At 39.3% G+C, this 12,994-nt stretch overlaps 1 protein-coding gene across 1 annotated transcript in view; it reads right to left on the bottom strand.

The window, feature by feature from the left end:
• The window catches only part of LOC138961380 (receptor-type tyrosine-protein phosphatase beta-like), a 32,986-nt gene that overhangs the window by 16,301 nt on the left and 3,691 nt on the right, over nt 1-12,994 (bottom strand). Inside the window, exons 2-3 of the mRNA XM_070332995.1 lie at nt 12,369-12,438; nt 345-527 (exon numbers count right to left, since the gene is read on the bottom strand). Coding sequence (XP_070189096.1) covers nt 345-527; nt 12,369-12,438 — 253 coding nt within the window. The remainder of the gene's footprint in view (nt 1-344; nt 528-12,368; nt 12,439-12,994) is intronic.

The raw sequence follows: 12,994 nt of genomic DNA, 5'->3' as shown, positions 1-12,994 counted from the left end.
CACACACACACACACACACACACAGAATAAACACAGACCAGTAGCAGACCACGTAAACGCCACCATCTTTGACCTTCAAGACGCCACAGAGATCAAGGACGTATTGAATTTGGAAGCTATCGCAGTTTTTACCAACAAAAAAGGGTCAAATAGTTAATGAGAAAGCAAGGCTGGAATATAAAAAAAACCCACGGATTATAAGAATGTTTAACCAGCCAAACAAAAGAAAATGTGCTTCCTCCTGCACGTGATCTTCTGTAATCATATGGCCATGTAGATTGTCAAGAGGTGCGCATGTGTTTCAATATTGTAGAAATATGTGTACATCTCAAAACGCACCATACCTGGTTCACATGTTTCTGAGCCAACCTGTGACTTGACACAGAGAGTGATACCGGCCATCGTGATGATTCCCTGGTCGGTGTCCACGATACAGGAACACACCTGTAGCTCCACGCTTTGCTGTGTAGTGAAACCTGTTACCTTCACCAAGTCTTCTTTGGCAGCCTTTTCCTTCAGTGCAGGTGCTGGAAAAGTTGTTTTGTTATTTCAAACCAGATTCTAAAGGATCTGTTCCGAATCCAGAAATATTGATTGACGGGCGTGGGGGTGATGGTTCCTATCTATCAAATTCATATTGTACACTTCTTGATCGAAATGTATGTTCTGTATGTGGTAAAAGTAGTAGGTGAATACATGTAGTGCAAAGCTGTCATGCGCGAGCGTCATCCAATCCCCACCGTCGATGAGCTTCTACAGGACATGGCTGAGAGCCGAGTGTTTTCGAAGTTGGACTTCAAATTGGGGTACCACCAGTGTGAGTTACACCCTGATTCCAGAGACATTACCACGTTTGTGACGCACTGTACAAACGCTTGGTGATGGGTATCAACGCTGCCTCTGAAATCTACCAACACGAAATTCAGCGGGTGGTACAAGGCATTGCGGGTTTGACTTTTGTTTTAGTTGAGAGCACGAGCACACACACAAACACATACGGATTGTCATGTTGATCACAAGAGAGAAATAGAACAGCGAATAAAAGGAAACATAACAGATTACGTCCCCTTAATATGACGCGATGGACGACATACGTCATGAAATCTATGACGCTACGATGATAGTCTCGGCAAGTCGAGACTAAAACTCAGCTATAACACTGAACGACTCTCGTGCAAGTTCTCAAAAGCGTGGTTACCCCTTGCACATCCGGTCTATATATATATATATATGTCACACGCTTTCCTTCTTTGCCACTGGCACGTTTCATGATATTGAGGATTGCAGTTTCCCCCTCACACACAATATTCCAAAATAATAAATAGTCAAACAGGGACCAAAAAACAGTTTGCACCAAGAGTTCAACTTTTTATCTATCCAAAACAGTAAAAAAAATTATATGAACATTCGTATTTCCAAGATGATTGGCGTTCCAAGACGCTATATCCTAAAACCCCCAAAACATGCTTTTACAACGTTAGTGCATAATAACTGCCCAAAGGTGCAGTTTAAAGCAACCATTGATAATAATTTTTAACATACTCCTTGAACACATTAAGAAAAATGGTTAACTTGCAAATAAAGGGACAGCATTGATCAGAACAATGGTAAGATAAAGGACGCTACTTATATTTTGTACATTTTTTATCTTTATCGTTTCCTGTAGACCTCAGAAGTTATAGCCAGCTTAAGAAATCATTCTAAAATCGAAAAACAAACATATATACATTTTGTACGCAGAGTAGATTGATATTTGACACAGTCACACAGACATACGTGGGCTATAGGGCAACCCTACCCCCTAAATTTGAAAACGGGGTCAATTTCTTAACTGCATGTATTCAGCAAAACAATCCATAAAAAAAAAAAAATCACAAATAATGAACTTATGACTTTAGAAAAGCATTCAAAAATGCATATATACAACGCTTTTTCTTTGTTCCCAATTCAAGGGGGTGTGCTATTCTCAGGTAACACTGTGAACGCTCAAATGAGACTTGATCACATGTCAAAAAAAGTAATCCCCCCTGTTGTTCATGGTTGGTTGGTGGGATTTTTTTTATCTGAGCCATTGGCAAGCATGAAATGTCATCAACATTAGGAAAGACATAGTATCTCTCATTGTCTTTTGCGCGCAAACACTTCACACAGATCTCCTCTCGATCTGGCCCATCGGGGAAATGGGTTGACTTGGGGATGATCACCGCCCTGTATCTCTCCACCTTTCCATCCATGCTGACAAAGTCAGCGGTCACAAAGTCCCCAACTTGAATGTCTCTTTGTGGGACAAAGAACCTGGTTTTCACGACTGGCACCACATGGTTGGCTGACCACGCGGCATCCAGTGGCGTGTTGTGGGTAGACGTCCATTGGACATAAATTGGGAAGGACGTCGCTGGATCATCTGGTTTGCATACTTTGTTCATGTACAACATTTAGTCAAGCTGTCGAACTAACAGAATGAAACTGAACTCACTGCATTTTTACAGCAACAGCGTATACTCGTAGCATCGTCAGTTCACCGCTCGATGCAAAGGCAGTGACATTGACAAGAAGAGCGGGGTAGTAGTTGCGCTGAGAAGGATCGATAGCACGCTTTTCTATCTCTATTCTTTTTAACTTTCTGAGCGTGTTTTTAATCCAAACATATCACATCTATATGTTTTTGGAATCAGGAACCCACAAGGAATAAGATGAAATTGTTTTTAAATCGATTTCGGAAATTTTGTTTTAATAATAATTTTTATATTTTTAATTTTCAGAGCTTGTTTTTAATCCGAATATAACATATTTATATGTTTTTGGAATCAGAAAATGATGAAGAATAAGATGAATGTAAATTTGTATCGTTTTAAAAACATTTTTTTTTTTTACAATTTTCAGGTTTTCAATGACCAAAGTTATCAATTAATTTTTAAGCCACCAAATTGAAATGCAATACCGAAGTCCGACCTTCGTCAGAGATTGCTTGGCCAAAATTTCAATCAATTTGATTGAAAAATGAGGGTGTGACACTGCCGCCTCAACTTTTACAAAAAGCCGGATATGACGTCATCAAAGGTATTTATCGAAAAAAATAAAAAAAAATATCCGGGGATATCATTCCCAGGAACTCTCATGTCAAATGTCATAAAGATCGGTCCAGTAGTTTGGTCTGAATCGCTCTACACACACACACATACACACGCACAGACAGACACACACACATACACCACGACCCTCGTCTCGATTCCCCCTCTACGTTAAAACATTATTTTAGTCAAAACTTGACTAAATGTAAAAATAAAAAATAAAAAATAAAAAAATGGGATAGCGGCGAAACGGGATTGCGCCAAAATGGGATGCGATAGTAAGATGACGCTTGGCTTGTGAAATGTCGCCAAAATGGGACGGCGGCAAAACGGGATTGCACGTAAATGGGATATTGCGCGAATTATAAACGAAGGAGTAGACCCTAAGTTTCTCGTACGAGATGTTTACTGGGAGTAAATATTTGGGGAGTAAAAATTTAGTTCCTTGTGGAGTTCTTTTTTCGTACAAGATTTTTACTGGAAGTTTAATCCGGAGTCAATTTTTCGTGGAGTAAAAATTTTGTGTTACACCGGTTCATGACCGTTGTGGTAACGAGCGCACATTGCTGTCTCCATATTGTGTTCCTACGAATCGAAAGTATGATCGCCAAGCCCTTCTGTCATTGAAGGCAACGTTCGATATTTGCGTCTGTCAGCGTCGCCAACGTTCGACAGATTGTACTACTGTTACTCACAAACTTTCAATTTACACAATGAAATGCCAATAACATGCAAACACAACAATGGGAGACGAATGGAAAACCTACTAGCGATTGAAATTATGCAAACGAACTCACAAATCCCTCACTTTCCGAATGCAAATGCTGCAAATCCGTATGCGCGCGTCGCTGTGCCGAACGTTGGGTTGCCGAACGTTGCTGACAGACGCAACAAAACTTGATCAAAAGGCACTAAAAACGATTAAATTTTTTACTTACTGGGTATCGCATTCCTCTTTTTCTTCCTGCAGACGATATGAAGCGGTTGAAACGTCGTTTCCGATGAAAGGCTCGGTTATTTCCGTTAAAAACGAAGTTTGCCGAACGTGTGATTCCGTCTACAGACACCGGTCGGATCACAACAAAAATGTTCATTCTTTGCGATTTTGTGATACTGTTGATGATACACCTGCTTTCCAGTGAAGAACATCAATAAAATGATGTTCACAAGCAAGAATAACAGACAAAAGCACGCGATGTGTAAAATTAGGCTTTGCTTTGCAAACAAAGCACGTGTTTTTTTTACTGACAGACACTTTCGGTGGCGATTGAAAATTTTTCCAGAAACGGTTTTATGCTCCCATTTGATATTTTTTCCCTATTTTATCTAGTCAGAGACTAACCTTGTGTATTAATTGAATTAATAACCCCATTATCATATGTTTTGTGTGATATTTCGTGTCTGCTTGAATCACACTTTGAGATGGGGTCATGTGACAGAAGGAAATGGTGTCTGTCAGGATTCACACGTTCGCTTCGAAAAACTCGCTCAAATAATTGCTCAAACACAAACATTTTAGCTTTTATTTATTTTTTTGTATTGCAAATACCATACTTACTCATGCCAAGCAGAAAAAATGATGAAAATCAACACAGTAAGCAAGTAATTTCAAGGCAAAGTTTACACACATCAAAGAGTCTGATTACCGTGAAACCTGCCCACTACTAAAGCAAACGTGTGCAAGATTGTATGTTACACGCTTTGGAGCATGTGCAAGAACGGATTCAAACTCGAAATCGTCCCTCCAAAAACCCCAAAATGCACACACGACTTTTATTTCTCCTGCTGTTATCGTTTCTTCTCTTTACAAATTCTTCAACGCTGAGAATACTGAAAACGGCATCCCAGACGACAGTACTGTTTCCATACGCGAATTTAGCTGCCCTTGGATAGTGGCTCGCTCAGGAGGCCTGTTAGTCTGAATCTAGAAGGACAGAGTTATGAACATAGATGACAAAGATCCCGGAAAGAACAAACATTTCGCGGATGCAGACACAGAAAGACGTCATGAAGATTGCGATGCTTCAAAAGATACAGACTGTGACGATGACTGTGACGTCATTCACATATACCGAGACGTCATTTATAGTTGTTCGGTCACTTTCGTCAAAAAGTAGATCTCTCCACAATGGCTGCTCCTGTGTTTAGGTTTATCAAGCGTGAGTACGCAAAATGTGTTTGTTCTCTCCTCTGTTGAAGCTGTGAGACATAATCGCCATTACGAGCTAGTCGTGTGACAGAGAGTTTTCTTGCACACTCGACTGCTGCTGTTTCACTCCGGCTAAAGCCGTCGTGAAACATCTACAGTCTCGTGTGCAAGAAAACTCTCTGTCACACGACTAGCTCGTAATAGCGGGTAATATACTGTCATTATGTATTTCGTGCACCCTTAGTTATCCTCTATTTTATGTGTTATAAGAGTGCAATAGTTACATCATGGATGTAACAAGAGAACAATGGAAATACAAGAAATATACCTAAAGTACATTTACAGAGACAAAGAAGGGAGGTCATGGGATATATATATCACCCATCAATAGCAACAACCTCAGTGCAGAACTCAAGAAGTCTGCAGCAAGCACTTCCATTCCTTTTTTCTTTGAAAGGCCCACTATCCAACTATACAGCATCAATATATTTTCCACACAAGCAAGCTCCACAGCTACAATCAACAGCAGACAGAGTAAGCTTACCATTATTACACCCCCGGTATAGGGGTGTGTATAGGATTCGCTCCATGTGTTTGTTTGTTTGTGTTCGCATATAGATCTCAAGAATGAACGGACCGATCGTCACCAAACTTGGTGAACAGGTTCTATACATTCCTGAGACGGTCCTTACAAAAATTGGGACCAGTCAAACACACGGTTAGGGGAGTTATTAGTGGATTAAGATTCTACAAGGACTTATAGAGGCACATATTAATGGTCAAAGGGAAATAACCTTCTCAGTTGGTGGCAGTGAGAATGGTTATTTCCCTTTGACCAACGGGGGTGTTTTTCCTACCTCGGAGGAATTTCTTGTTCAACACAGATTCCCCAACCTCCCAAAAGGCCGGATTACCTTGAAGCTTGATTAGACTTTAGATCTGCAGCCAGAACACTGAGACTAAATTCTGCAAAGTTAAAAATTTAAACACATGATGTATATATATGCTCAAAATCAAATAAGTTGTTTCAGATCTTTTTAATTTGACATCCAACCTAAGCAATTCACTCGTGTGTTTGCGTACGGGTGGGTGTCTGTGTGTGTTCGTGTCTCTCTGTGTGTTCAACAAGCAAAGATGCACTGCGTCTTACGAGTGTACCTTTTTCGCTGGCCGGTTCGCTTCGTCATCCAGCACAGGCTGTTTCATCCATTTTTCGAGCATGTCCAACTGTTTTGCTTTACACTGACGTAAGTTAATGGTTATATGAAAGTATCCAAGAGCTCAGCAAACGTGTATTTCATCCTGATGGAGTAAAATCAGTCCAAACGGTATTCAACACGCAGTTTCAAGGAGCGGCCATTACAACGTTTTAGACAGAATTCACGCTACCAGTATGGGTTGATTACGAACTACTATCGCAGTGGTCCCATGCACACCACTTCCCCACGAACCACTGCGATAGCAGTGTTTGACCTTTGGATTTTTTTTAGGTCAATGACGTCAATTTTTGTACGAAAATAGAGAGGCTGGCTCTCAAGTTTAACCAATCGTCTGCAAATTACCAAGCTAGTTTCACTTCTGTCTGCTGTAGAACGATGACGCGAGGTTTGATTTCGTACTCGCTGGCTTTGTGCAAATTTGCAAAACAACAATGGCGTCTACCAGTACGACACGTGCTGAAAGACAGAGGAGACGGGGTCGTTACACAGCCCAAGAAGTCATTGAAATGTTGCAAACTGCTGGTTCTGACATAGAAGAGGACGAGGAAGACAGTGAGAGTGACTTTATCGCCGAAGACACTGATACTGGTGAGTACTTCTTCAGTAATGATTTTTTTACCAACTAATACAAATGGCCAGTATACAGTGGAAAGCATAGGAAAAATCGCACAGTAGGGAGTGAGTTAATGCAAGCACGATCGAACAAATTAACACAGAGATATATTTCACGTACATGAAATGACTGGTTAAATCTAAAGAAAGTTATTCAGTAAAATGTTAGTTTATTTTCGTAATTCTACACTCCAACACAAAAATTAAACTAGAATTGGGATCCGAGTTAACCAAACCGGTTTTGGCAATTTTGGCAACCGTAGCCTGGAACTGTGACCTTGGACGGACTCAGAACCTAAATCGAAACTGTCTTTGATTCAATGAAAATTTTCATTGTGTGTGCTTTCTTTACTATCTTGAAACTAAAATGCATTCAAAAGCAAATCGAACATTGGTTTGAATGTAGATTTAACACACATTTACGAATGCACTTGTTTGCAGTTCATTTTTTCAGCGACGTGGCTTTAGCATGGGGTAGTGAAGAGGAACACACCTCGCTGGCTCACCTATTTTACACACCACAGACAACTACAGTGCTTTGTTGTGGTCCACGTTGTCTTTGGTGTACGCATGGGATATACAGCTTACAACACTGGTTTTATTTTTATTCGGCTTGTATTTCAGCCAAGACCCAGCGGATGAATATCATTGGGATCCACGAGCCTCTGGGGAGTGGATCCCGATGATATTCCCGCTGGGTCTTGACTGAAATACAAGACCCAGCGGATGAATATCATAGGGATCCACGAGCCTCTGGGGAGTGGATCCCGATGATATTCCCGCTGGGTCTTGACTGAAATACAAGTCATATAAAAAACCACTCGTGTTGTAACCTATACATATCCCATGACCTCCCTTCTTTGTCTCTGTAAATGTACTCCAGGTATATTTCTTGTATTTCCATTGTACTCTTGTCACATCTTACTATTGCACTCTTACTGCACATACAATAGTGGATAAATAAGGGTGCACGAAATACATCATAGCTGGCTCTTCTTTTTGTCGTCCTTGACATTCCAAAATGCAAATGTACCTGTAGAACGGATGTGCAAGGGGTCACCACGCTTTTGAGAATATGCGCGAGAGTCGTTCAGTGCTATAGCTTAGTTTTGGTCTCGACTTGCCGGGACTATCATCACAGCGTCATAGATTTCATGAAGTCTGTCATCCATCGCGTCATATTATGGGGACGTAATCTGTTATGTTTCCTTCTATTCGCTGTTCACTTTCTCTCTTGTGATCAACATGACAAGCCGTATGTGTTTGAGTGTGTGTGCTCGTGCTCTCAACTAAAACAGAAGTCAAAATAGCAATCGTTAAAAACCCAGTCCGTTCGACCAGCACAGCTATGTTATACTCATGTGAAGTTACAATGTGCCCAGTACACACGCCCCTATCGGTACATCATCGACTACGATTGTTCTCTATGGCAATCCGAATGGTGCAAATGTCCCTTCTAGCTCTTGATGTCTAAATAACGCATAAATAATGCTTTATTTAACTATATCATGCATTATTTAGCTAAATAATGCATTGTTTAACTTAAACAATGCATTATTTACAGATACAGAAAAAAGAGAGCACAAAGCACTAAACAATGCATTGTTTAGCATAAATAATAGATTGTGTCTGTAAATAACCCATTATTTATAAATAATTACGCGTTTTCTCTAAACAATATATTATATGTAAATAAAGTGTTATTTAGATAAATAAAATATTATTTAAATAAATAAAATATTATTTAGATAAATAAAATATTATTTGGATAAATAAAATATTGTATGTAAATAAAATATTATTTAGATAAATAAAATATTATTTAGATAAATAAAATATTATTTAGATAAATAATTTATTATTTACTGTTTTTGCCTTGAAATAGTATTATTACGCTAAATAATGCTTTATATAGCTATATAATAGGTTTCCGCTATATAATTCATGATTTGGTAAATAATACATTATATACCGTAAATAAAATATTATTTACCGTAAACAATATTCATTGTTTAGCGCAGTGCATCGAAGCCGATATTTCTCTTGTTGTTTTTTTACCACGTGTTTCCGTGGATCCACGAGAGCTCTGTTGATTCTCAAACTGACCAATCAGACAACTAGCATCTGTACACTAATTAAGCAATTATAGTCCCATTGTTGAGTGTGACGAAAACTCGTGGTGACGATTTTAAAACATGTTGGGTCACTCATGGTCTAATCTTACATGGTCTAATCTTACATGGTCTAATCTTACATGGTCCAACCTTACATGGTCCAACCTTACATGGTCCAATCTTACATGGTCCAATCTTACATGGTCCAACCTTACATGGTCCAACCTTACATGGTCCAATCTTACATGGTCCAATCTTGCATGGTCCAACCTTGCATGGTCCAATCTTACATGGTCCAACCTTATATGGTCCAACCTTACATGGTCCAACCTTACATGGTCCAACCTTACATGGTCCAATCTTACATGGTCCAACCTTACATGGTCCAACCTTACATGGTCCAATCTTACATGGTCCAACCTTACATGGTCCAACCTTACATGGTCCAATCTTGCATGGTCCAATCTTGCATGGTCCAATCTTACATAGTCCAACCTTGCATGGTCCAATCTTACATGGTCCAATCTTACATGGTCCAACCTTACATGGTCCAACCTTACATGGTCCAACCTTACATGGTCCAATCTTACATGGTCCAACCTTACATGGTCCAATCTTACATGGTCCAATCTTACATGGTCCAATCTTGCATGGTCCAATCTTGCATGGTCCAATCTTACATGGTCCAACCTTGCATGGTCCAATCTTACATGGTCCAATCTTACATGGTCCAACCTTACATGGTCCAACCTTACATGGTCCAACCTTACATGGTCCAATCTTACATGGTCCAACCTTACATGGTCCAACCTTACATGGTCCAATCTTACATGGTCCAATAATATATATGGACCATGTAAGATTGGACCATGTAAGATTGGACCATGTAAGATTGGACCATGTAAGATTGGACCATGTAAGATTGGACCATGCAAGGTTGGACCATGTAAGGTTGGACCATGTAAGATTGGACCATGTAAGGTTGGACCATGTAAGGTTGGATCATGGACCATGTAAGGTTGGACCATGTAAGATTGGACCATGTAAGATTGGACCATGCAAGGTTGGACCATGCAAGGTTGGACCATGTAAGATTGGACCATGTAAGATTGGACCATGTAAGATTGGACCATGTAAGGTTGGACCATGTAAGATTAGACCATGTAAGATTGGACCATGTAAGGTTGGACCATGTAAGGTTGGACCATGTAAGATTGGACCATGTAAGATTGGACCATGCGTGACCCAACATGTTTTAAAATCGTCACCACGAGTTTTCGTCACACTCAACAATGGGACTATAATTGCTTAATTAGTGTACAGATGCTAGTTGTCTGATTGGTCAGTTTGAGAATCAACAGAGCTCTCGTGGATCCACGGAAACACGTGGTAAAAAACAACAAGAGAAATATCGGCTTCGATGCACTGCGCTAAACAATGAATATTGTTTACGGTAAATAATATTTTATTTACGGTATATAATGTATTATTTACCAAATCATGAATTATATAGCGGAAACCTATTATATAGCTATATAAAGCATTATTTAGCGTAATAATACTATTTCAAGGCAAAAACAGTAAATAATAAATTATTTATCTAAATAATATTTTATTTATCTAAATAATATTTTATTTATCTAAATAATATTTTATTTACATACAATATTTTATTTATCCAAATAATATTTTATTTATCTAAATAATATTTTATTTATTTAAATAATATTTTATTTATCTAAATAACACTTTATTTACATATAATATATTGTTTAGAGAAAACGCGTAATTATTTATAAATAATGGGTTATTTACAGACACAATCTATTATTTATGCTAAACAATGCATTGTTTAGTGCTTTGTGCTCTCTTTTTTCTGTATCTGTAAATAATGCATTGTTTAAGTTAAACAATGCATTATTTAGCTAAATAATGCATGATATAGTTAAATAAAGCATTGTTTAGCTAAATAACGCGTTATTTAGCTAAATAATGCGTTATTTAGACATCAAGAGCTAGAAGGGACATTTGCACCATTCGGATTGCCATAGTTCTCTGGACAAGCTGTTCAATGCAATTTGCGAGTTTTTCTAGCTCTTCCGTGGTGCAGTAGGCCCCTATAGACGATGAAGGTATCCAAGATCTCAGGATATGCGTGTGTAACCACTAGGTATTCAGTCAAATCCGTGTAAGAGGCTTTCAACTGACGGGGACAACCAAGCCACCATTATGCACCGACTTGACATAGATCAACAGACGTGCCTTTAGAATAAGGTATGTGCAGAGGTGCCTCATCTGAACAGACAACTAAAGCTTGATGTTTCCGTCACACTATCTTTTAGATCTTCATGGGATATACAGTTTACAACACTCGTGATTTTTTATATGGCTTGTATTTCAGTCAAGACCCAGCGGGAATATCATAGGGACCCACTCGGCAGAGGCTCGTGAGTCCCTTGATATTCATCTGCTGGGTCTTGACTGAAATACAAGCCATATAAAAAAAACACACTCGTGTTGTAACCTCTATAATGTACATATGTATGATGATGTATTCTGTGTCGATTGTGAATGTATGGTGGGGTGGGGTGGGGTGGGGGGTATGATGTAATTTAATGTACGATGATGTATTTGGTGTTTGATAGTGTATGATTGTTTGTTAGCTGTAGATTATCGTACGATGTTTGATGTTGTAATGTGTGTGCGTGTGTTATAATGCAATATGTTATGATGTAATGTATGATGACGTATTCGGTGTTTGATAGTGGATGTATGCTTGTTAGTTGTAGATCTAGTACGATGTTTGAGGCTGTAATGTTTGTGCGGGTGTTATATGTAGCCGTACGAGGGTTCCAGTGTGTGAGTTGTGCATGGCCGGGCGCTAGAGTGCTGCATGAATGAGTAAGTGCATGTGGAGTTGTATGGCTGGGTGAATTGTGGGTTGCGTACGTCCGAGGGGCACATGTAGCCTGTGTGTCTGAAGTAGTGGGTATGTTTGCGTAAGGGTGTGCTGATATTGAACTTCAGTTGTGTTTTGTAAATGTCTATGTATCAGTGTATTATGTCTTGCCACACACATGCCAAATTTCCTTGTATTGATGAGGACAATAACATTTCTTGTATCTTGTATCTTGTATCTCTTGTATATATATGACGTTGGTATTCTCATCCAAGATTTGCGTAAAAACCGTGATCTGCCCACCTCTCGCTTTCAATGTATATTCTCGTGATGTCGCCTCTCCTCTTTGGTCTACAGAGTTCACAGCAAGGACCTGGGAAAACACAAACATAGATAAGAACAATCATTGATCGTGTTCAAAACACTTCTTTGCATGTTGCTAGTTCATTATTCAAATCAGTAATAGTAAGTACAATATAAATGAGTCGGTGGAAAGAGTGTAGTTATGAAGGGATTTTCTACAGCGTTCCTTTTTGAAGCGTTCTTGTTCACATCCCCGATTACACAATTCGGTACACATCGCTAATCTGGGGTAACTACCCCCCACCCCACCCCCCCACGTTTCCACGCAGAGTGGGATTTTTTTCTTCTAGAATTGACTCCGCAAGTTGACAGTGGTGTAATTTGTGAAATTATTTCAGCAACAATAACAATTGTCATCATTTTCACGAGTTTTCATTCACAAGCACCTGGGAAATAAATATCATGTTCCCCGGGGAATAAATCCCCGGTTATCATAGTTGCAGGAAGCCCTATTACATGGATAATCAAAAGCAAACCCAATAGAAACGCTCGAGGATTCTTCGGCTCTTTTCATTGGCGTTTCCCCAGACCTAAACAGACGACACGACACTGCTTTGCAAAGTTCA

The sequence above is a fragment of the Littorina saxatilis genome, linkage group LG3, assembly GCF_037325665.1.
Source record: "Littorina saxatilis isolate snail1 linkage group LG3, US_GU_Lsax_2.0, whole genome shotgun sequence".
NCBI classification, from domain to species: domain Eukaryota; kingdom Metazoa; phylum Mollusca; class Gastropoda; order Littorinimorpha; family Littorinidae; genus Littorina; species Littorina saxatilis.
The sequence above is the reverse complement of the archived record's forward strand: the minus strand, read 5'-3'. Positions and strand labels throughout refer to the sequence as shown.